The 26674-nt window shown below is 36.9% G+C and overlaps 1 protein-coding gene across 1 annotated transcript in view; it reads left to right on the top strand.

Annotated features, from left to right (window-relative positions):
- Positions 1–26674, top strand: part of DMXL2 (Dmx like 2) — a 167465-nt gene that overhangs the window by 23293 nt on the left and 117498 nt on the right. The window contains 5 exon segments of the mRNA XM_070377897.1: positions 15926–16051; positions 18515–18586; positions 21858–21936; positions 22754–22889; positions 23522–23588. Coding sequence (XP_070233998.1) covers positions 15926–16051; positions 18515–18586; positions 21858–21936; positions 22754–22889; positions 23522–23588 — 480 coding nt within the window.

The raw sequence follows: 26674 nt of genomic DNA, 5'->3' as shown, positions 1-26674 counted from the left end.
CTCTTCACTTTCTGCCATAAGGCTGGTGTCATCTGCATATCTGAGGTTATTGATATTTCTCCCAGCAATCTTGATTCCAGCTTGTGTTTCTTCCAGTCCAGTGTTTCTCATGATGTACTCTGCATATAAGTTAAATAAACAGGGTTATGTGTTTATAATGTGTAAATTTGTGTATGTATTTATATATATTTAGAGAGCAAGAGAGGGAGAGAGAAATTATGTATAAAGCTGTAAAGAGCAATATTGCATAGGAACCTGAAATGTCAGGTCCATGAATCAAGGCAAATTGGAAGTGGTCAAACAAGAGATGGCAAGAGTGAATGTCGACATTCTAGGAATCAGCGAACTGAAATGGACTGGAATGGGTGAATTTAACTCAGATGACCATTATATCTACTACTGCAGGAAGAAATCCCTCAGAAGAAATGGAGTGGCCATCATGGTCAACAAAAGAGTCCGAAATGCAGTACTTGGATGCAGTCTCAAAAATGACAGAATGATCTCTGTTCGTTTCCAAGGCAAAGCATTCAATATCACAGTAATCCAAGTCTATGCCCGAACCAGTAACGCTGAAGAAGCTGAAGTTGAACGGTTCTATGAAGACCTACAAGACCTTTTAGAACTAACACCCAAAAAAGATGTCCTTTTCATTATACGGGACTGGAATGCAAAAGTAGGAAGTCAAGAAACACCTAGAGTAACAGGCAAATTTGGCCTTGGAATACAGAATGAAGCAGGGCAAAGACTAATAGACTTTTGCCAAGAAAATGCACTGGTCATAATAAACACCCTCTTCCAACAACGCAAGAGAAGACTCTATACATGAACATCAACAGATGGTCAACACCGAAATCAGATTGATTATATTCTTTGCAGCCAAAGATGGAGAAGCTCTATACAGTCAGCAAAAACAAGACCAGGAGCTGACTGTGGCTCAGACCATGAACTCCTTACTGCCAAATTCAGACTTAAATTGAAGAAAGTAGGGAAAACCACTAGACCATTCAGGTATGACCTAAATCAAATCCCTTATGATTATACAGTGGAGGTGAGAAATAGATTTAAGGGCCTAGATCTGATAGATAGAGTGCCTGATGAACTATGGACTGAGGTTCGTGACATTGTACAGGAGACAGGGATCAAGACCATCCCCATGGAAAAGAAATGCAAAAAAGCAAAATGGCTGTCTGGGGAGGCCTTACAAATAGCTGTGAAAAGAAGAGAAGCGAAAAGCAAAGGAGAAAAGGAAAGATATGAACATCTGAATGCAGAGTTCCAAAGAATAGCAAGAAGAGATAAGAAAGCCTTCTTCAGCGATCAATGCAAAGAACTAGAGAAAAACAACAGAATGGGAAAGACTAGGGATCTCTTCAAGAAAATCAGAGATACCAAAGGAACATTTCATGCAAAGATGAGCTCGATAAAGGACAGAAATGGTATGGACCTAACAGAAGCAGAAGATATTAAGAAGAGATGGCAAGAATACACAGAAGAACTGTGCAAAAAAGATCTTCACGACCCAGATAATCACGATGGTGTGATCACTGACCTAGAGCCAGACATCCTGGAATGTGAAGTCAAGTGGGCCTTAGAAAGCATCACTACAAACAAAGCTAGTGGAGGTGATGGAATTCCAGTGGAGCTATTTCAAATCCTGAAAGATGATGCTGTGAAAGTGCTGCCCTCAATATGCCAGCAAATTTGGAAAACTCAGCAGTGGCCACAGGACTGGAAAAGGTCAGTTTTCATTCCAATCCCAAAGAAAGGCAATGCCAAAGAATGCTCAAACTACCGCACAGTTGCACTCATCTCACACGCTAGTAAAGTAATGCTCAAAATTCTCCAAGCCAGGCTTCAGCAATATCTAAACCGTGAACTTCCTGATGTTCAAGCTGGTTTTAGAAAAGGCAGAGGAACCAGAGATCAAATTGCCAACATCTGCTGGATCATGGAAAAAGCAAGAGAGTTCCAGAAAAATATCTATTTCTGCTTTATTGACTATGCCAAAGCCTTTGACTGTGTGGATCACAATAAACTGTGGAAAATTCTGAAAGAGATGGGAATACCAGACCACCTGATCTGCCTCTTGAGAAATTTGTATGCAGGTCAGGAAGCAACAGTTAGAACTGGACATGAAACAACAGACTGGTTCTCTAAATAGGAAAAGGAGTACGTCAAGGCTGTATATTGTCACCCTGTTTATTTAACTTATATGCAGAGTACATCATGAGAAACGCTGGACTGGAAGAAGCACAAGCTGGACTGGAAGAAGCACAAGCTGGAATCAAGATTGCCGGGAGAAATATCAATAACCTCAGATATGCAGATGACACCAGCCTTATGGCAGAAAGTGAAGAGGAACTAAAAAGCCTCTTGATGAAAGTGAAGGTGGAGAGTGAAAAAGTTGGCTTAAAGCTCAACATTCAGAAAACGAAGATCATGGCATCCGGTCCCATCACTTCTTGGGAAATAGATGGGGAAACAGTGGAAACAGTGTCAGACTTTATTTTGGGGGGCTCCAAAATCACTGCAGATGGTGACTACAGCCATGAAATTAAAAGACACTTACTCCTTGGAAGGAAAGTTATGACCAACCTAGATAGCATATTCAAAAGCAGAGACATTACTTTGCCAGCAAAGGTCCGTCTAGTCAAGGCTATGGTATTTCCTGTGGTCATGTATGGATGTGAGAGTTGGAGTGTGAAGAAGGCTGAGCGCCGAAGATTTGCTGCTTTTGAACTGTGGTGTTGGAGAAGACTCTTGAGAGTCCCGTGGACTGCAAGGAGATCCAACCAGTCCATTTTGAAGGAGATCAGCCCTGGGATTTCTTTGGAAGGAATGATGCTAAAGCTGAAACTCCAGTACTTTGGCCACCTCATCCGAAGAGTTGACTCACTGGAAAAGACTCTGATGCTGGGAGGGATTGGGGGCAGGAGAAGGGGACGACAGAGGATGAGATGGCTGGATGGCATCACTAACTCAATGGATGTGAGTCTGAGTGAACTCCGGGAGTTGGTGATGGACAGGGAGGCCTGGCGTGCTGTGATTCATGAGGTCGCAAAGAGTCGGACACGACTGAGCAACTGATCTGATCTGATAGAGACATATAGATATGGTGGGAATGTATGTATGTCCTGGAAGTCATTGCTTCTAAACCTTTCAGTGGAGAGTTGAAGATGTATGTTGGTGTCCACATACATACACACATGCGTTTATGAATGTAAGCATGTGCACACACAGACATATCTGTTTCCTAGTCTGTCAGCTGAGAGGGGCCTGGTTGGTACTCCAGTGGCAGAAATGACTGGCATCAAGATCTTGGTTTTTAAATGCCATTTTCCACTAATAGGAAACAGCATTGGAGAAACATCTGATTCTAGGTTGGATGATAAGCCTGGGTGGAACCTGGAATCTCTTATGCCAGAAAGTAAGGAATTGTTCAAAGAATGGCGAGAATATGTCAAAAGAACACAGGGCTAGCTTGAAGGATTCCTACTGGCCAAGTCTGGGACAACTGGAATATGAAAATAAGTGATGGTAGTAGATTATCATCACCCTTTGAATGAGGTAAGAGTCCATGATCTTAATGTGCAAAAATCATTAAGAAAACTCAAAGGGAAGGGATAAATTAGGAAATTGGAATTAACATATACACATTACTATATATGAAACAGGTAAATAGCAATTTCCTACTGTATAGCACAGGTAACTGTGTTCAGTATCTTGTAATAAACTTTAGTGGAAAAGAATATGAAGAAGAATATATGTATGTATAACAATCACTTTGCTGTACACCAGAAACTAACACAGTGTTGTAAGTCAGCTACAGTTTAACTGCACTTCAATTAAAAAAAATAAGAGGAATTCCTTAGTGATTCAGTAGTTAAGATTCCATGCTGTCACTGCCAAGTGCCTAGGTTCAATGCCTAGTCAGGGAACTAAAATCCAATAAGTTGCTCAGTCAAAAAAAGAAAACTCTTCCTTATAGAAGAAAGTCAACTAATAATGCAATGATGGAATTAGAAAATTACCAGAAAATTACCATTAGACAGCCATCATATTTAATAGTAATAACTGACTAGGTAAGAATCATCAAAGGGATGCTTGTAGGAATATCTTCCTGCAAGATACTTATTAATTACAAAGGAAAATTAATACTTTTATAGAGGAGAAACTTTGCAGATCCTGCCTTTGTCACCTGATCGAAGTTAACATCACCGGAGATGGGACAACATAGATGAATGTGCTTCTTAGTAAAATGCTGTGAGACAGTGGCCACATGTCTATGCTGTTTCTGCCCAAAATCCATAACTGGAATCTAATTATAAGGATCTGAAAATGTAGCCCATGGATTTGAAAAAGATAATTGCGTCACATATATTTAACAAAGGTTTAGTATCCAGAATATAAAAATACCTACAAATCAAGAAAAGAACCGAGAACTTTTTAGGAAGTAGATAAAAGTCTTGACCAGGCATTTCACAAAAAAGAGAAAATCTACATGAATTACGAGCATACGAAAAGGGAATTTTCCTCCATAGTAATCAGAAATGCAAGTTGAAATCATGAAATACCATTGCATACTTACCACATTTGCAAAAGATTTATTTGACCTGTCTGGTGATGGCCAGAATATCCAGAAATGGAAATTCTTATACTTTGATAGTGAGAATATTATTTCATACAGCTACTTTGGAAAATGTTTTATCATTATATACCAAAATCTAAGATATATATATTCTATGATCTATCAGTTCCTCTTCTGTATATATATTCTAGAGAAAAACATTTAATATGCAGTATATTGCTACAAGTTCTCTTGCCTGGAAAATCCCATGGACGGAGGAGCCTGGTAGGCTGCAGTCCATGGGGTCACAAAGAGTTGGACATGACTGAGCGACTTTACTTTCACTTTTCACTTTCATGCATTAGAGAAGGAAATGGCAACCCACTCCAGTGTTCTTGCCTGGAGAATCCCAGGGATGGCAGAGCCTGGTGGGCTGCCATCTATGGGGTCACACAGAGTCAGACACGACTGAAGTGACTTAGCAGCATATTGCTACAAGAATGTTCAGAGCAGCATTCTGGTTTATTTGTTTTTTAGAGCAGCATGGTTTTTAATATGCAAGCTGTTCAGGGACTTAGAATGGATGCATTGTGGTACATAAAAGGTAATATTAATAAAGTAATAATAAGTAATGAAAGTGAATGAATCACAGCTATGTGTATCATATATCATGAATTTACCTCTGACCAGATATTCCTGAAAAAAGCAAGATAAAAGAATATATGCATTATGCTTTCATGTACACAAAGAGAACTAGCAAAACTAACTGAATTATTTAGGCATGCATGCACAAGTAGAAAAACTACAGAGCAAAGCAAGGAAGTGGTTTCCCAAAAAAGTCAGGGTAATGCTACTCTGCTTGCAGGAGAGAAGTGTACTTTTGAAGGGACATGTGGTCTTTTGGACTGCTGGAAATACTGTCTTTTTAAAGTGGTTACACACATGTTCATTTTAAGTTTATTTTTTGTGATGTCTGTTTTATGTAAACCTCTAAATTAAAAAAAAATTGGCTTAGTGGAGTTTTCTGAGTAAGTGAATATAGATGTATTTTGTATTTTTGTCCATGATTTTTAATGAGAATCTGAAACCTTCTTTGTAAATTAAGAAATACATAAACAAAAACTTACCGCCTCTCCCTTTCCCTGGCAAAATGTAAACTTCATATGATAGAGAGACCTTGCCTGTTTTCTATCGCATTATGCCCTGAGTGCCTGGTCCACACTAACTGCTCAGTAGACATTTGTTGACTTGAATCCCCAACAGTCATCTTGCTGTAAATACTTGTTCAGAGTTAAATGGAACAAGTCAAGATACAAATTACCTAAGTAATGGGGAATTGTAAGAATATAGAAGAGTAGAAGACTGGCTGAATGAAAACTGTTGCCTGCCATATCAGTAAACTAAGGATGTTGCAGCTTGGAACACAGGGCAGAGATGACTGGGCTGCCTGCAGCCAATCCTCAGCCACTGCAGCCACCCCCAAAGGTGAACTGCCAGGGGACTCAGGATGGGAAAGAAAGGGACACTGGTCCTAGGTAGCTAAGGTGCATATCAAGCTATGCTTTCAGTGAGCCCCCTCTTTCATTTTCCCATATATAGAAAAGTGCTCAATTCATTAACTTGTGATGTCTGGTTTTCTTTAGTTAACAGTGATCTTTTAATGTTCTGACTACCTGGTCTTTGTTGCAAAACTCCTGTATATCCTAACTTCTCCCTTACTACTTCAGAGTAGTCCCTCAGAGCTATCTGAGAGGCTGCCTCCCAGCCTTGAGGTCCTCAGAAAGTCCATCAAATAAAATATAATTCTGAATTTTTAGGTTGTGTATTTTTATTTTTTTTCAGTCAACAAGAAAACTCTTCCAAGAATCTTGTAACACAAGGCGTACATGGTACAGCTGGGCCTCGGAAATCAGGAAGCTGGTCATCTCTGGAGCCTGGTTCATTTGTCTCTGTGGCTCTCATAATATCTCAGTCTCTCTCTGTTGGATCCATTAAACCTGGCTTACATGAGGATCCAAAGGACTGCCCTGGTGTTTGTGTAGAAAGTCCTGTGGGCTTTACTGCCTATTACTGCCTGCTACATTTCTTAGTATTTCCTTGAATATCTGGAAATTGGAATCTGACCCAGGTCACCTTTTTAAGCCAGGCCACATCATGGATTACCTGCCAGAATATAATTTTTAGTATTAAATTCTTGGTCTTCAGAATCAGTGTCAAACCCTGGTTGGTCCAAGCAGTTGTATGCAGTGAGTGTCTCTCATGGCTGCCCTCTCAGAAGGACTGTGGTTGGGGCAGTTTTGCTTTGAAAGGTCTGTGAGTATGGTAGACAATACACTTGACATGATAAAGCATAATTTTTCTATTATGGGATATTTAGATTTCCATTAACAATTTTTTTTTTTGTGTGAAATTCTTTATTGGAATATAATTGCTTTACAGTGTTGTTAGTTTCTGATGCACCGCAACGTGAATCAGCTATACGGATGCGTATGTCCCCTCCCTCTTGAGCCTCCTTTCCACCTCCCCATCCCACCCGACTCCTGTAGGTCATCACAGAGCCCATTTTTTTTTTTTTTTTTGACTTTAAATAATACTGCAGTAAACATCTTGGTACTAGTTTTAATGTTTGTTTGCATGTCTGAATGTCTTTCAGGATAGAGTCCTAGAAATAGAATCAAAGTACTTAAATCTCTTTAGAGTCTCTTAATTCATATTACCAAATTGTTTTCCAGAAAAGTTACATGTTTTTATACTGCAGTGATGTATGAGAGTGAGAGGTGTACCATATTCTTGATCATTGGTTTTTGCTGTTTATTCTTCAAAGATGAAAAAAATACACTTGGCTATTTAGTGCTCCAAAGCCTTTCTCCAGATACATACAGGTTCCAAGGGATCACAGATGACTACTTTAGTAACTGTGTCTCTGTTATGCATTTTTTTGCTAGCTTTCTATCCTAGCATGTCCTCATTGCTGCTGCTGCAATATCTTGGACAATTCCACATTTTCCTTGAAGCCCTGCTCTGCATGTCCCCAGTCTTTGTACCAGTTGAGGTTCCACTCAGGGCAAGGGACAGAGGAACCGAAGTAAAAGCAAGGTTTATTTCTGTATACACATTGAATCATCAAGGAGGGCAACTGAGCTTCAGGGTGATTTGAACTAAAAAACTGGTAAGATCAAACTGCCCCTTCTTAGATAGTTTGGATACATGTTCTCTTATGAGTTCTTACTTATTTCTTGATATCTCATCCATTTGCTTCTCAAACTGGTGATTCAATTTCACAGTGCACATGGGTCTTAATGGCTGCCTTATCCCTGAATATGTATGACTTTTCAGATCAATTCTTGTTGATTCTGGTTTCTTTGGCTTAAATTCCTCAGACTAGACTTTGGCATAGCTCATCCTTTCCATCTGTTAGCCACTGGTCATTATTCTGGACCCATCCTTGTCTCCTGTCAGCTTTGAGTAGGGGAAAGAGTCATAAGGTATAAAATATTTAGGGTTCTATGTAAAATAGTGTACACTGGATTACGTGATCTTTTTATCAAGATATTTGGAAGCACATTTGTGTACACTTAACAGAACCACAATTTAAAGGTGAAAGGAGTCTCAGAAGTGATCTAGTCACAATCTTTTATTTGGCTGATTGAGGAACTATGTACAGAGAGACTATGATTTTTACATTGTTATAGTCAGTGTTAGCACCCCTAGGTTCTCAGGAATGTACTCTTTCCATCATATTGTAGGGTTGGAAGTTTAATTACAATTTAGCTGGGAAATATTTTTATGAATACTATCAGGACTGTCTCCCTCAGAATATCAACATTTAAGTTAAATGATTTTCTGGAAATCCCCAGTAGTTACAAAATAATTGAAAGTTGTCATAAACATTACATATTAATATTGCTATATAATATACTTAACCTTAAAATTCTTTCACATGGAAAGCATATTAAGAACAAATTAAGAAGCGAAATACTGGATACTTATTTTCTCTATTTCTAATAATTTAATGTCCAAAAAGTTCATTCTATTTCTTTAGATGTAGAAGTTTTAAAAAGTAGTATTTTACTTCAATATTCTCTATGAGGCAAATAGATGGAGAAACAGTGGAAACGATGGCAGACTTTATTTTTTTGGGCTCCAAAATCACTGCAGATGGTGACTGCAGCCATGAAATTAAAAGACACTTACTCCTTGGAAGAAAAGTTACGACCAACCTAGACAGCATATTAAAAAGCAGAGACATTACTTTGCCAACAAAGGTCCATCTAGTCAAAGCTATGGTTTTTCCAGTAGTCATGTATGGATGTGAGAGTTGGATTATAAAGAAAGCTGAGCTTCAAAGAATTGATGCTTTTGAACTGTGGTGTTGGAGAAGACTCTTGAGAGTCAGTTGGACAGCAAGGAGATCCAACCAGTCCATCCTAAAGGAAATCAGTCCTGAATATTCATTGGAAGGACTAATGTTGAAGCTGAAACTCCAATACTTTGGCCACCTGATGCAAAGAGCTGACTCATTGGAAAAGACCCTGATGCTGGGAAAGATTGAAAGCAGGAGGAGAAGGGGAGGACAGAGGATGAGATGGTTGGATGGCATCACCAACTCAATGGACATGAGTTTGGGTAAACTAGAGTTGGTGATGAACAGGGAGGCCTGGCGTGCTGCAGTCCATGGGGTTGCAAAGAGTTGGACACGACTGAGCAACTGAACTGAACTGATGAGGGAAATTACTTTTAAGCTTTAGAGTACAGATTTGATGAGGTTGAAAGGTAATTCTCAGTTTTTATACATGCTGGCCAGTCCATAGGGCTTACTGTTACCAGTGTATAAATAAAAGCGCAAAAAGATCCAAATTTATATGCCACTGTGTGTGCCTTGTGACTTAAAATTTTGATTAAATTGTGTGAACTTCCATTTCCTCATAGCAAAGTGGGGTTAATGACTAACTGGTAGATTTACTGCAGTCTTGAAAGAAAGACTAGGAATATGGAATGCCTAGTACAGTACTTGTTACCCAGCAGGCTTTCAATAAATGGCAGATTTTTCTTGTATTTATTTTTCTAGCTTTTAATTACGGGTGCCCTGTATTTATATGAATCAAAACTCTAAGGGAGAGGTGGTAGTCTAACAGTAACACTGTGGAGTTTTCTTGTTAAATTAGACTATAACACTTTATTAGTGAAACCTTTCAACATGCTTAGTGCCTCTTGATTGATCAGTGCTATTCTTTTTAAAATATAGACCCATCTGTCAGCAGTTGTCAGTGATCTTAAACTTTGACCCTGCAACTACCAGGATGTTAAAACATCCAACTACTCCATAGAAAATGCCAGTTTAATATACTTGTACTCTGTTTTCTTTTAGTAAAGGTCATGTTTGTGTAAGATTTTAACGAAAATTGGGAATTCCCTGCTGGTCCAGTGGTTAGTACTCAGTGCTTTCACTGCTGAGGGCCTGGGTTCATTCAACCCTGGTCAGGCAGCTAAGATCCCATTCCTTTACAGTTTAATTTAGCTAAGACTGAAGGGAAATCTGAGAAATTAGAACTGTGTTTGAGTTATGAATATTAGTTATTTGCATTTTTAAAAATAATATAGTCACAGTGATGAGCATCTGTAAAACTGAGGTTAAAGCAGACTCTGTTACGCCTATTCAGATACACTTAATAATTGTTGAGAAGGACAATGAACCCACTAGAGGAAGCAGTAGTATATTATGATCATGATGGTGTGTTAATTCAGAGAATTTTATGGCATTAGAAAATGAGACATTTTTTTCATGTGTAACATTTTAATAAAGTAGAAGAGAGTTGCTTTGTTTTTCAGCCTCAACTAATTGACAGGACTCCTAATGAAATTTTGGGTATCACAACTAAAAACATAGAATCTTGGTAATAACAAATACACAAGTTTTTAGCTTCCATGTAATAATTTTGGGGTAATATAACACTTTGTCTAAGAAAGAGATTCTTTAAGACAAAGGAGATTTATGGTCCCTGGGAAAATCAGCACATTCACTTGACTTTAAATATTATTTGCAGGATTTCAGAGACCTCTCCAGATCAACTATGACTCACACACAGAGGACTCAGGTTGAAAACTTCAACCAGGTTGGAAAGTTAGTTTCAGTGCTCAAAGAGGAGACTACTTTTCTCTTTCCTCATAGGATGGATTTGGTCTCCAAAAGTAAGGTTAAAAGAAGTGAGGGTTGATATTTTTAGAGCACGTCATTGCCTTAAGAACTTGGGCTATACAATTATCTCTTAGTTATAGTAGTTATTCTTTATCATCATAAGGACAGTTCAGTCCTTCCATAAAAGAAACTCCCACATGAATAGAAGGAAAAGATGCTTTTTAGGACTCTTCCTCTTTTCTTGGACTTCATCTTTGTGTTTGGACAAATCATATCCTTGACTTAAGGATAAAATATTTTATAGGTCATACTGTTATACGTACTGGTATATGGTACTACGGCATAGGGATGGTTCTCCCAGGAACCCAAGGGAAGATGAACTTAGTTAAGCAATTCCATTTGTTCCAGAAAGGGCTTAGTGCCCATTTTCCTGCTTCCCTGTAATGATCCTGTGACCTCTGTACCACATGTAGAGTAGCTAGTTCAGAGAGATTTATTTACCTAGTACAAAGGAGCCCACATCCTGTACTCTCTGGAGCTGTGTTAGTATTTGCTTGTAGTCCCAGTGAGTACTTGCTTTTCTTCCTGCACTATAAATTCTTCCTCTGGTAAAACTGAATTCTGATGAAGAATGGAAAAAATTGCATTTGACCTAAAATTGAAAGAATGGAAATCTCTTGAGTAATTATAGATTTTGTAGAAACCTTCTTAGTTGCTGGTCTGAGCTAGGTGCTGTGGGAAATTATACTTGGGACTGCAATCCCTTGTGGCTCAGCTGGTAAAGAATCTGCCCACAATGCGGGAGACTTGGGTTCAATCCCTGGATTGGGAAGATTCCCTGGAGAAGGGAAAGGCTACCTACTCGGTATTCTGGACTGGAGAATTCTATACAGTCCATGGGGTTGCAAAGAGTCGGACACGACTGAGCAACTTTCACTTTTCACAAAGATGTACATAGGCCTTTAAGACATCTTAATGGAAGAGAGTTGGGGTGATGCAGTGGAAGGAGAAGGATCTTTATTATGACGTAAATGAATCCTCACTCTGTGAACTTGGGAGAGTCACTTATCCTTTCCGGGCCTTGGTTTCTCCATCTTTGAAAGGGGGCCTGTGAAGATATAATGTTCATATCAGCCCCTAGCAGACTGCCTGATCATAGAGGGTATTCAATAAATGGTAAATAATTAAGGAAGGCTTTGATAGATTCCCTTCTGGTGGGTCTTCTAAATCCATGATGCTATTAGATCGGAAGATGAGCCAAAATATCTCTTTCTTTGTATAGCTACCATCATAAACTTGGCCAAATTATTAGTTTATATCAACTGTCTGAACTCCGTATTCTTAACCAAATTTCCAGGTATATAGACATCTGGACCCAGAAATGTGGAGTAGCTAGTTTATGTTTGGCCAAGTCAGAGAGATTTATTTACCTAGTACAAAGGAGCCCACATCCTGTACTCTCTGGAGTTGTGTTAGTATTTGTTTATCAGGATAAGCAAATAGGATAATTTTGAATCATTTATTGTTATACAGGTATCTGTATCTATTGAGGGCTGCTTATGTGCTGGGTGCTGGGACTACCGTGGTAAGCAAGAACCTGATCCTTGCTCTGATGGACCTTTCAGTATAGTAGCAACCAGATAAACACACATGTATATAAAATCTTATGAGCCTTCATGTAATTAGAATTCATGTAATTCAGTAGTGACTGATATGAGTCCTCTGTCCTTGCATACTTGGGGGTTATGTGTACTTTAGACTCTTTGGAGAAAGGTAAAGAATTATAATATTCAACTTCTGTACTTTTCCACCTCTTTGTCTGCAGTAGTTCATGGGTTCCATTTTAGCCATGACCATGGATATTATCGGAGAAGGCAATGGCACCCCACTCCAGTACTCTTGCTTGGAAAATCCCATGGACGGAGGAGGCTGTTAAGCTGCAATCCATGGGGTCACTATGGAGAAGGCAATGGCACCCCACTCCAGTACTCTTGCCTGGAAAATCCCATGAATGGATGAGCCTGGTGGGCTGCAGTCCATGGGGTTGCTAAGAGTCGGACACGACTGAGCGACTTCACTTTCACTTCTCACTTTCATGCATTGGAGAAGGAAATGGCAACCCACTCCAGTGTTCTTGCTTGGAGAATCCCAGGGATGGGGGAGCCTGGTGGGCTGCCGTCTATGGGGTTGCACAGAGTCGGACACGACTGAAGTGACTTAGCAAGAGCAAGATGGATATTATATAAAATAGTAGGCATTACGTAAGGGTGGTTCCACAGGAGCCTGGTACCACACATTATTGTTCTGTTATGATGGTTAATTACTAGTTTGATAAAGGATTTGACTGTTTTAGACCAGTGGTCCCTAAACTTTTAGTGATGGTGTAGTATTCTACTCTGTGGATATTCATTAATTTAACCACTTCTCTACTGATGATGATATTGTTCACTCACCCAGTCATGTCCGACTCTTTGCAACGCCATGGATTGCAGCACGCTAGTCTTCCCTGTCCTTCACCATCTCCCGGAGTTTGCTCAAATTCAACTCATGTCCATTGCTTCAGTGATGTTGTCCAACCATCTCATCCTCTGATGCCCTCAGTCTGTCCTAGAATTAGGGACTTTTCCAGTGAGTCAGCTGTTCACATCAAATGACCAAAATACTGGTTCCTACTGATAGGTGATATGATTATTCTCAGTTTTTGCTGCTTTAAATAATGAAGCAGTGATTATCCTTCTTTATATATTTTGGCAAACTTTGTAAGTATGCTTATAGTAGAATAAGGACTTGTCTAATCAAAGAGTATGTTGTATGTAATTTTGATAGATATTGCAAAATTCTTTTACCCATGAAGATTCTCATTTAGTAAGTCTTAGGTGGGACCAAGCAATTTGTATGTTTAACAAGTTCCCTAGGTGGTTTTGATGCAGCCAGGTTTGAGAACTATTGCAGTTCAGAAAGATGGCAAGATTCTCGACTGCTGAGGAGCATGGTACATGTCCTGTAGTAAAGGTCAGGCAGTTATGGCCATCTAGGGAGAAGTAAAAATCCTCTTCAGTGACTGAGCAGCAGGAGCCCAGGTCCAGAGCAGCAGTTGCTGGGGATGGCCCATCTTCCAGAGAAGACTTATCTGAACTATTTCATGTCTCTTTGACATGTCATATAGGGGAAAAGAACATAAGAATTATAAGGACCTGAATTTGAATATCTTCCACTTACTGTATAATTTTGGGAAAATAAATGAACTTGAATGTTTATTTATATAATGATAATCTCTTCCTCTCAGGTTTGTTGCAAAGGTGAAAGAGGGAGTGACCTAATGTTTATTGAATGCCTTTTGTCTTCGGCGAGTAACTTAACACATCTCTCTCTGTTGCGGCAGTTCATCCTTTAATTGTGATTGGTGATTCACTAGGTGATCTCCCCGTTAGACTCCCTGGGACCACATCTTGGGTTTTTGTATTCCCAGTTGCTATCCCAAACTTGGGACATCACGCACTGTTTTGTTTCTTTAATGAGTGATGTGTGCTAAGCACTGTAGATAGAGTTTCTACTTTAATTCTATTATCCTGTGAGGTAAGTACTGTTTCCTCCATTTTACCACAAGGAAGAGCTCAGAGAACTTTGGTAACTTGCTTAAGATCAAGTAGTACTGCAGAACAGACATTGAAAACCCTGCCTGTGGTGATTCCAGTCTCCGTCAGGTTTTGCTCTTACCATCAATCTGCTTTGCTGAGGTAATGCTATAAAGCACTTTGGAAATTGTGAAATGTTTAAGGGTAAGATTATTTTTGTTATTTTAATAATGTAAGTGTAAAGACTTTTCTGCCTGTACTATTACCAATCAATTTAGCTTTCTCGAATGTATAGTGTAGCAAATCTGCCTTGTCTGGGAGAGTATAAGTAGTTATTTCCTCCTGTGAGTGATTTTTTTCCCCTATATTTCCTATGCTTAAAATTCTATTTTTGTTTTTCCATTTGGGAAACTTTTTGGTACACATAAACACAGGAGTTGAAGGTATTTGGTAACATTGGAAGTTTTGGTAACAGGTAGAAATAGTGTCTGTCTTTCCGGTCTTTACCTTCAGTTCCCTTTTTCATTAACAGCCGTATGTGGACCTCACTGGCTTAGATGTTAACAGATGTCAGCCCTGGCTACTGGATATCTGTATTTTGCAGGATGTGACCATGTTGCTTAAGGCTGTAGAAATAGTGGGGCAGGGGAAACACCTCATAAACCTTATATTTATGGTGCTTTTTAATTTGAGAATTATCTTGTTAGGTGTTTTGAATATTTACTTGTAAGTTGAGTTTGGAACAACAACAACAAAATGTCCCCATCCTCTGCTCTTTGTGTCATCATAAAATTCACAAAGTTGCAAAACAGGAATAGCACACATCAAGAAGTGTGGCAATAGGAAGAAATAAGGTAGTTTTGCTCAGTATAGTTCTGTTGAACAAGGGAATTTTCCAGGAACTTGACTTTGTGTTTTGTTTTCCATAGCAAATATTTGTCACATTTTATATATTGGTTTGTTTTTTATTTTGTTTAAATGTGTGTGTGTAGCCACTTTGAATTGGTTTCCTCCCCGTCTGTGTGTCTCTGTCTCTCTGTGCCTCTCTCTCTCTCGCTCGCTCTTATCTGTTGTGCTTGAGGGGAGGGGGCAGGCAGGCTTCATCATGGATTTATTTAGGCAGTTGAGTTTGGTTAGTGTTTGCCTGTAGTACATGTAATTCTGCCTCGGGGGTTCATGTCTATTTAACTAGCTCTTTAAGCCATGTGGAATTGTATTGGAAAATGCATCTGATTTCTATCTTGATCTTCCTGAAGCCTGGTTTGAACCCTGGGAACACAACTGCAGCCTTCAATGCCTTATTACTCTCAGATGAAGGTTTTATTTTTCAGGGTCTCATCTCATCTCTGAGATGAGCATTAGAGAGAAATTCCAAACAAAAGGATTAATGAGGTATGGAGGCTGTAATGTTTAAGACCTGGAAGAACCTTTTTTCCTGTTAGTTAGCAGTGACTGAATGATAATGTATGGTGTGTCATGCATCTGGTGTGACTTTTTATGTTCTGATTTGGAAATTGATATTTTTAATATTACGTTAACTGTATTTGTAAGATATGTCATAGTATCCTTTGCAATAGCAACAGAAACTAAGATTAATAATAATTCACAAGTTACATATTTTACATAATATAAAACTTTTCTTTTTAGGCGTATGGATCAGGCTGTGATATTGTTATTTTGGCAAGTGACTTTGAATGTGTGCAGATCATCCCTGGTGCTAAGCATGGAAACATCCAAGTCAGCTGTGTGGAGTGTTCTAACCAACATGGAAGAGTAAGGGATTTATTTACTTTATTAAATACCATCTTTTAATATATTTAACTATCTCAGAGAATATTCTTATGCTTCTGTACAAGGCTTGCCTACAATTTCTAATTATGTAGTATACCTTGCTTAGATGGCTATTTGTAGGAAAGGGTAATGATAGGTTGTATACAAATCATGAAGAACTGTTAAGCTGATAAGTGATAATTGTTCTTCCTGTATATACTGTCTTAAAAGATCTGCAGGCTTCACATTCCTGTTCCTATTGATATTCTTCCAGTTGATAATTCTGGCAGCTTTTATGCCAGTAGCAGGAAAGTAAACCTTTATCTTCTATACCTAGCATACCTTCTCTCTCTCAAATAACAATAATGTCAGATTTTTATCAAGAAATGTAGCAAGTTGTTAACATCTAGTATAATATTTGTTATATAACTGATGCTTTGTAAAGTTTCTGTTAATTTAATGAAACTATTTGTCATTTGAAGAATATTAAAGCTCATTCATTCAGATGTTGAACAGAGAATTTATTTTAAAATTATTCAAATTTCATCATTTGTTGCTCTCCCCCCAAATTTCAAACATGATATACATCAAATTTTCATTATATGTAAAGTAAATATAGCATTTTTGCTGTATATTCTAGCAGTTCTTTAAGGCCAGTATTGTGTAGCAGAGTTAAATGTTTCTATGAGAATATAAGAATGATATTTTTCCTGTAATAGTTTTAGTGTTCTAGAAATTTGTATTTACTTAGTAATAACAAATTTTATCAAATATATATTTAATCAGAATATTTATGGTGCTATATAGTAATGCAAATTTATGCCAAACAATAAATTACAGTTATTATACCATTTCTACCCCTGCCCACCTGCTGGGTACCCACATCGTCCTACCTTCCCGTTTGTATCAAGCTTTAATATTTGTATGAATAATATGACAATCCAGTAAAAAAACCAAAAACTGACATAGTATAAAACACTGAATTTCCTGGTGTTTTCTGATACTTGTTTCTTGCTTTTATGACTTTTTTCCCCCCCATTTGTTCTCCTTAAGTATTGTTTACTTTTTAGAAAACACTCAGTGTCAGATTTCTCATTAATTTTTCATTGCTTATCTCCCTATGCCAAGTGTGGTAGCTTTAAACCTGCCTGGAGCTGTTATGATAGTTGTCAGAGACACATTTTAAAAAGTTATTTATGTGCTGGTGATAATAAGAATAAGCAGATTCTCTGGGAGCAAAGTTTTTTTTTTTGAATATAGAAGACCTTGGTTTTCATAACCATGTTTTTACTTTTTCTATCCTGGTTGGAGGTAAAGAAGACCAAGTTGAGACATCCCTGATTCATTGTCTTTTAATGCCATCTTTTAAAATTTTCTTTATCCCCAGTCCTTGTGATGGTTACTCTCAGTTTAGGACTTTGTATTAAGCCATGATAATCATTTGTTCATTCATTCATCTACATGTTGAATGTGATCATTCATAACACTTCCACCTGAGTGTTACCTTAGCCAGGCATTTTAAGTAGCTCTTCTCCTACCATTGTGGAGGGAAAGCTTTTTCTTGAAAAGAGTGTTAGATATTAAATAACAATTAAAATAACATTTTTTGTGTGTGTTAGAGTGCCCTGAAATCAGAGTGCATCTTTTTGGTTAACCTTAAAAACCAATGCCTAATTTAGCTTTATAGGTTAACTCATAGACCCATGATAGGTGTGAGAAGAGAGGGTTTTTGGTCTGTTCCCTGCAATTGGTTCTCTCTTGCCAACAGGAGGATAGAACTGGGAACTGGCTTTCAAGGAATTACTAGAGAACAGGCACTGATAGCTCCTAGGGAAAGAGGAATTTGTGGGTCGTCTTCTTAGGTGTGTGACCTGGAACAAAGTCCTCTTGGCCCCCAGACCCTGGGCTTAAGTTCATTGGAGATGGCCACATCAGTTGTTTATCCTTTAGTTGCAGAATGTCTCTCTGGTTTCTCCCTAGTCCATTTTTTCTATTCCTTCTTCTCCATGGTGTTCCCAATTGGTAATTTTTTTTGTTTGATGGTATAGTTCATGTCATTTTTTTGATATATTTTTAATACCTGTTGCTCTTTGATGTCTTTTTCTACTTCTCATGGTTTTAATAGTATTTTCACTGGACTGTAAGGTTTCTGACAGATGTACCATTGAAATGTATCTTTGTTAGTAAAATTTATTTATGTATTTGAAAATGAAATTTTTATAGGAAAAGATGATTTCTTTGAATAGGTCAGCCTTATATTTGATATGTAAAATAAAGCCTGTTGAATTTTTGAACAGAGAAGAGATTCTTAAGTCCAGGACTTTTCCAGTTATATTTATGGAAAAGAATAAACCATGAATACTGTATTCGGATTGCATGCAGTCAGTTTACACATTATTATAAAAAGGAAGTTATTTTTGTTTTCTTTTTTCCTTAAATATTAATGCTTTGTTTATTCTCTTTTAGATTGCAGCTTCATATGGTAATGCTGTTTGTATTTTTGAGCCCTTGGGCATAAATTCTCATAAGAGAAATTGTGTAAGTATTAAATGGTAGTAGAAAAGTTTTATAATTGAGTTTGGAATCCAGTTGACAGCAGTAAAGAGCTCCTTAGGAGCAGGTGCTGAAGGTGGACTGGAATATCAGTGTGAAGTTAGTCTGGTGATTTATGGTAAAATCTTTTACATTCACTGGGAATATATCCCTAGGCCTTTTAGAAACTCAGTTTTCTAGAATATTCCTAACTGAGATTGCCTTGTTAATTGGAATCTACTGTAGTTGAACTCTTATTTATTATTTCTTATCTAGATGACTAGTCTCTTGTCTAATGTCTATACGTATCCCTTGCCTCTTCTCTTAGCAGAGTAGATCATGTTACTTTTCTGGTAAAAAGTCTTTTATGGCTTCATATTTCTCACATGTAAAGCCCCAAATTCTTAGAACGGACCACAGTCCTTCCTCCACCCCTCGTCTTGCCCCTGCATCTGTACCCATTTATTACCTCTCAGAGCTCATCTCCTATTTTTGTCCTCTCTGGTCACTCCAGCCGTAGTGGCATTTTCACTGTTCTTTGGATAGTTGCCCTCCCATCTTAGAGCCTTTACATTGGTTGTTCTTTTGTCTGGAATGTCCTTCTTTCTCTAGATAGCTCCAGGCCCAGCTCTTACAGACCCTTTGTTTTTGTTCAGTAGTACCTTTTCAGTGGGATGTGCGTTGACTGTCCTTTTAAGAATTGCCACTTGCTTCTCCCACCTTCATCCTAACCTGCCTGTCCTTCTATTTTTAACCTTTTTTCCATAGTACTTAACCTTGTTTATTTATTTATAGATTACCATTTAGTAAGTAACGTAAGCTCCATATAAGCTCCATGAGGGTAGGGAGCTTTGTTTCTTTTGTTCACTGATGCCTCTCAAGTACTTAGAACAGTATTTGGAACATTACTTCTACTCTCTGGGTACTGAATTATATTTTATGTTATTTAATACTCAGAAAATCCAATATGGGTAGAATGCTTTAAAAAATTTAAAATTACTGTATGCATTGGGACTTCACCATCTGAGACATATTTTCAACTGCCAGTGTGAAATCTGAATGCCAGGATTTCACTTCTTGACATATTTACCAGTAATTAAAAAAAAATATTGTATTATTAAATGCAGTAAATAAGTGGTTTTGATATTTTTCATTAAATATATGTATGTGAATATTACATTTCTTTTCAGAAGTACAAGTTATATCAGTCTTTTCCCTCTAATAGTGTTATGAAATACATATCAAAGTTTTGGGTACTTAAGAGTCATCTAGAGTACATATTTAAAAATTCAGATTAAGTAAATAAATGATACAAATGACCTTATTTACAAAACAGAGACTCAAACTTCAAAAACAAACTTACAGTTACCACAGGGAAAAAGGGGAAAGTATAAATTAAGAGTTTAAGATGAACATATACACACTAATCTATATAAGATAGATGATCAACAAGGACCTACTGTGTAGCATAGGGAACTCTACTCAATATTCTGTAATAACCTATATGGAAAGGAATCTGAAAAAAATATATGTATATGTGTAACTGATTCACTTTGCTGTACACCTGAAAGTAACACAATGTGGTAAATAACTTGTACTCCAATATAAAATAAAAATTAAATTAAAAAAAAGGAAAAAAATTGAGATTCCAGACCTCACTTCCAAAATTTTTGCTTTGTAATTGGTCCACAAGTTACACTCTGAGAAAATATTGAAGGAAAGAATACTAGGGATAGCTCCAGTTTTAGGAATAATTTAATTATTATTTTAAAATAGATTTGTTGAGTAATATTTAAAATACTATTGTGACTTGTTGGGTTAGTAGAGATAGGGTTTAAAAAATAACCTTTTCCCTAATTAAAAAATATAAAATTATTTTTATATACTGAAATTCAGGTTTTGTAGTTGTATTTTGGAATTCCACTTCCAGATAGTCATGAAATCTTGAATAAATTATTTAATTGTTAAAAATATTTTTAAGGTATTATAATTAGAGAGGGTATTATCATTTATTAAATTATTACTTGCCAAGCAGTTAATATATAACTTGCCTAATAAAAGTTGGGGATGACTTGACATGCATTAAGTTGCACCATACTTTCACAAAAGTACATTTTATGTTTGTCTACTGCAAAGAAATAGCTAAACTTTTTTACTGAATTTAATGTGAAAGGCCTTTGGTTTTTAAATTTTAAATCTTCTTTCTATACTTTACAATGAAAACAGTAATAAAATAGGATGCAGATTACTCAAATATAATATATGTCAGCTTTGTGGGTTTTATGTATTACATAGTTTAAATTTGTTGACTTTTTGGAAGGTTGAAAGAAAAAGTGAAACTGAAAGTCGCTCAGTCTTGTCCGACTCTTGGGACCCCATGGACTATCCATGGAATTCTCCAGGCCAGAATACTGGAGTGGGTAGCCTTTTCCTTCTCCAGGAGATCTTCCCAACCCAGGGATCGAATCCAGGGATTGAACCCAGGTCTCCCACATTGCAGCTGGATTCTTTACCAACTGAGCTATCAGGGTAGACCTAGTTTTATTTTAGACTTTGACGCCAGAAGATGATGTTAATTTGCACTTCATTCTGATGTGCATTTGTTTTGTTTTTACAAATGTTTATTGAGCATCTGTGTACTAGACATTACCACACTCAGTACACAAAGCTCATTATGGCATAATTCCTGCCCTTGAAGAGTTACAGTGTAATAGGAGAGTCAGATATATAAACAGATAATTCAGTCTGATCAGCGTTACCATGCTGTGTGTGTGCTAAATCGTTCCATTGTGTCTGACTCTTTGCTACCCCCTGGACTGTAGCCCTCCAGGCCCCTCTGTCCATGGGATTCTTCAGTCATGAATTCTGGAGTGGGTTGTTACAGTGGTATAAAGCAAGTAAAAACTGCTCTAAATGCTGCCAAAATGTCAGAAGAGGCTTCACTGGAGAGGTAATGGTTTAGCTAGTTATTGATGTAACTGTAGGAGTGTGCAGATAGAGAAGAAAGGATACCCTAGGAATAAGAATGTGTTTTTAGACAAGGAAGGAAGCCTGGGAGACATGCTTTGACTGGGCATGGCAAACAGCTTTATATGATAGAATAGTAAGTGGAACCACTGTAAATGATTTTTAAAACAGTATTTTGAAAATAATAGTGAAATATTTATATTTGTTTCAGATCATGAAGTCTTAAGTTGAAGAAAATGATAATGTAGTGTTTGTGGACATTATTTTGAAAACGTATCTTTTTCTTTTTTTCTTTCTCTGTATATTTCAGCAACTCAAGTGTCAGTGGCTTAAAACTGGGCAGTTTTTTTTGAGTTCCGTGACATACAATTTAGCATGGGACCCTCAAGGTATTTAGCAATTATCTTTAAAAATTATGGAAAGTTAATAATTTGTTTTAAGTGTATGATTACAATGTGATATAGCCTCCCACAATAAGAAAACGATCAGTAATATTCTTTTTTTTTTGGCTACTGAATGAGTGTACTTTCTTTTTCATATAAACTGCTTTGTATAGTGCTTAATTTACTATTAGTTCTGTGCTTCCCCCCCTACTTTTGAATGTTTGTTCCAAGAAACAATGATGATTTGTTTCATTAGTTAATGTGTTGTACTTTACTTTTATTGTATTTATTAAGAAATAAAATTAGGAATAAAACAAGATAAAAACCTATCTCATTTTGTTATTTGTATTTCAAGAAATTATTGTCTTTAATATTGAAAGATTAGAAACTTCTAATAATAATGGTTATTGTCCCTTTTTACATTCGCAGTTAATGAGGGTAATTTTAATAGTCTGTAGAAAAAAACATTTTATTAATCTTTAGTTATGTCTCATAGCCAGAGAATATCCTGTGTTGTATATGTCAGAGTCTCTTTGGGTTTGTTTTGTTATTCTACTTTGCTGTTTTTTTTTTTTTTTTCCCCTAGATTTTACCTGATAGACAATGTCTCTGTACGCTTTTTGTTGTTGTTGTTCTATTTCTCTCAAGTTTTCTTATCTAGTGATTCATGCAACTTTTTAAGTGGATATACTCTACAAGTATTTTTCATAGACAGTTTTGCTTATTTTTCACGGAACAGTTTATAGACTGGAGTAGACGCCCTCATGTGTATTTATTTCTCCAGATAATCTTTGCTTATTACAGAACATTCTTTAATTTTCAGATAACAGATTGTTGACAGCAACCGATTCTCTTCAGTTGTGGGCTCCTCCAGGAGGTGACATTCTGGAAGAGGAGGAAGAAATCAATAATAAAATTCTTCCTGTTTTAAATGATTGGAAGTGCATCTGGCAGTGCAAGTTAGTGTCTCACTCTGTTGTTCATTAATTTAAAAAATGCTTCCTAAACAAAGTTCCCTTTCATAATGATCTTAGAAGCCTAGAAAATAGACTTTTTCTGACCAAAACCCATTATAACTTCATCCTCTAATATGTGCTACAATAGATTGTTAAAAAAAAAGATGAAAATATTTTCATAGTTAATAACCTCAGGATTTGGGTTCAGATGGTTGACACAAAGGAAGTATTCATTAGCGCATAAACTATAGATGGGATAGGCAGAGGGAAGGTGTGGTGAAAGGATGGCTGTACCATTGACAACACAGATTATATGAAGGGATCCAACTAGCCAGGGAAGGTGATGAGCTCAGTTTTTAAAATGTTGCATTAAGATGTTGGTGGAGCATGTAGGTTGTGATATCATTTAAGCATGTTAATTGCATTCTTTGGATCCCCAAAGTGAACCTTGGGTTGGTTTTAATGAGTTAATTTGTATTTTTAGGGAGGTGAAATATTTAGATTTATTTTTAGAGAGGTGAAAACACTCTTATTTGATGATGTTATGAAAAATCTTATTTTGACCATTTATATATATATATATAAAAGGTGTTCTAGATTTAAAAAATGCTAACTGTTTAACTTTGTCTTTTTAGAACCTCAGTATCTGTACATTTGATGGAGTGGTCCCCTGATGGTGAATATTTTGCTACTGCTGGAAAGGTAAAGGACCAAACAATACATAAACAGGAAAAAACAAAAGAATTAGAAATATTCCTCACTCATTCTCATTTTCAGATTTTTCATCTGTAAAATTGGAAGGATCCTACATTACAAAGGTGGCCTGAGGAATAGGTGATAGCTTTGTGAAATACCTGATATGTCTCCCATAGGCAGTTGGCATTTGGGAAATAGTGGCTATAATTTTTATTATTTGACCATTGCAAAAATTTATGGTTTTTAAAAATAATTTTTATGTTTAAAAATAGCATATATGCATAATTTAAAAAGTAAAATAATACTACTAGATTTGCAATGAAAAGATGCACTCCCTTCTGAATCCCACTCTTAATTCCTGTGTCCTATAGGCAGTGATTTGTACAATTGCGTATTTAAATACTTCTTTCCATATTCTTAAGTAACTTGCTTATGCTACCATTGTTTAACTATTTTGTTTTTCTTTTTGGTTTTATATATCATCTCTGGCCTCACTACTATGGAGACTGAGACTAGTTCTCTAGCTGATGTCCCCAACTCCATCTCCACTTAACCACACATATGTGTATTCACTTCCCTTCCTCCTATCTTTCTGCTCTAAGTGTCTCATAATATTTGGGAAAACCAGTATTTATTATGCACATTATTAAGAATATGTAAAAGATTCTTCATGGAATCATTACTTTGGTGTTAATAGTATGTTTTACTGTTTGCTTAGTTTTCTGTATACCTAATTCATCCCTCACACCTCTGATGTTCTTTGAATCTCCTCTCAGTATAATTCCCGGTAGAAGGTATCCTGGAAATGTGTATTCTCTTTGCTCTGGCTTAGTTGCTCAGTCTGGCTTAGTTGCTCTTGGAGTCTAATAGAGAGCTCTCAGTTCAGGATTTTCTTTTACCAACCTCAGGGAATTCTCTGTCCATCTTCTTTGTTAAATTCTCTGTTTCTTAGCATCATTTATCTTCTTTCCTTATTTTGATGGAGATATCCTCTAGTAGGTTCCTGAGAAAAGATGAATGGGGAAAAAACATGTTAGAGGCCTCTCAAGTCTGAGCAGTTCTTTCTTCTGCTGTTATGCTTTATTTGACTGAGCATAGAATTTGGTGGGAACTAATTTTCCTTGAGAATTTTTTTTAAATTTTATTTTATTTTTAAACTTTACATAATTGTATTAGTTTTGCCAAATATCAAAATGAATCCGCCACAAATGTCATGGTTCTGTTGCCTTGCAATGTTGCTATTTGAGAGGTACAGTGCCATTAAGACCCTGTTCTCCCAGCTCCATCCAGCTTGTAGAGGTTTTAAGAATCTTCCCCTTATCCTGGTGTTCTGAAATGTCAAGATGTGGTGGAATGGGTCAATCAGCTATAAATATTTACATACAGAGATATATATATATATATATATGGGATAAAGACTCTTTTTGTGTAGGTAATTTGATGTACCCATTCAGTCTGAAAGCTCATGTTCTTCAGTTCAGGGGAATTGCTTTATATTATTCCTTTTGTGTTATCTCCTTCCTTTCATGTTCTCTTTTCTCTCATTCTGAATCTCCCCTTATTCAGTTGTGGATCCTTCTATACTGATCCTCTAATTTTCTGTGGGCCCCCTCATTGTTTTTTTGTTTGTTTAAATTCTGGGGTTTTTTTTTCAGCTTTAATTTTGGAATAATTTTTTCCTACTGTCACATTTTTTATTTTCAGGAGTTTTTTTCACCTAATTCTATGAATGCTCCTTTAAATTTATGCAGTATTTCATAAGTATAAAATGATAATTAAACACATGCAATGTATTTACTTGTATTCAGTTGTGTATGGAATTAAAATTTCCATATTACACTTCACAAGGCAAGGATAGATTTTCCAACAACATCAGAATTCACTCAAGGCTCTTTGAGTTGATCTTTAGTTGTAGAACACTCAACTGTATTGTGGTTGAATAATTATTTGGCACAGAGGTAATTAGTTGCTCAGTAGTTGATGACATTATAGACAGGAAGACTGCGTAACACAGGCAGAAAGACTGCAGTTGTGTGCAGTTTAGCAGTAAACTAACAAATAACTATTTCAAAGAATATTTGGAGGTATTTGCATGAGGTATTACATGATGTGAGCTGTCATGTAATAGTAACACATCTGTGATTTCTTTTAAACACAAAGTCACAAATACTGTTAATATCATTTTGGTATGTTCTTTATATTCATAACTGAAATTTAGCATGTCCTTCAGTTCGCAGTTATAAAAATAGAGAAGTAATTATTTTCCCTGACTCAAGTTCCTGGTAACTCTGGGTCTTGGTTTTCTTGGTTTCTCAAGAAGCAGACTCCAAGACAAGGATTCTAGTTCAAGTCATTAATATGGGTGGTGCTCACAAAGAATATACTGGATTTGAGGCAGGGAAGTAAAGTTGCTTTAAAAAGACTGTATTTACAGGTGATGAACAGGCTTAAATCTCTGGGTAATTCTGGGAGCCAGCGCTTCTTGCAACATTATGTTCCTCACACTCTTCACACGCATCACACATACACACATTAGTTAAGGGCTAGTGAGGGCAGAACATTGGTTCTCAGCTTTTATAAACAATTTCTGAAAAACTCAGGCAAAGTTATGTAGATACTGTCAATTGGAAATGGCTCACTGAAATGCTAAGGCATGAGAGGATACAGTTGACATATCAAAAATATTTTTTGTATCTTGAATTCTATCTGCAGGTGCCTTGGGTTAGAAGAGCTCAGAACCTCTGGTTTAAACCTGGATATTTTATTTATTTATTTTTAATTGAAGGATAATTGCTTTACAGTATCGTGTTTGTTTCTGCCAGGCATCAGCATGAATCAGCCATAGGTATACATATGTCTTCTCCCTTTTGAACCTCCCTCCCACCTCTCTCCTCATCCTACCTCACTAGGTTGTTACAGAGCCCTGGTTTGAGTTCCTTGAGTCATAAAGCAAATTCCCATTGGCTATCTATTTTAAATATGGTAATGTAAGTTTCTATGTTACTCTCCCCATCCATCCCAGCCTTTCCTTCCCCCAACCCCTGCACTGAGTCCATAAGTCTGTTCTCTGTGTCTGTCTCCATTGCTGCCCT

The sequence above is a fragment of the Bos mutus genome, chromosome 10 (genome assembly GCF_027580195.1).
Source record: "Bos mutus isolate GX-2022 chromosome 10, NWIPB_WYAK_1.1, whole genome shotgun sequence".
Lineage (NCBI taxonomy): Eukaryota > Metazoa > Chordata > Mammalia > Artiodactyla > Bovidae > Bos > Bos mutus.
The sequence above is the reverse complement of the archived record's forward strand: the minus strand, read 5'-3'. Positions and strand labels throughout refer to the sequence as shown.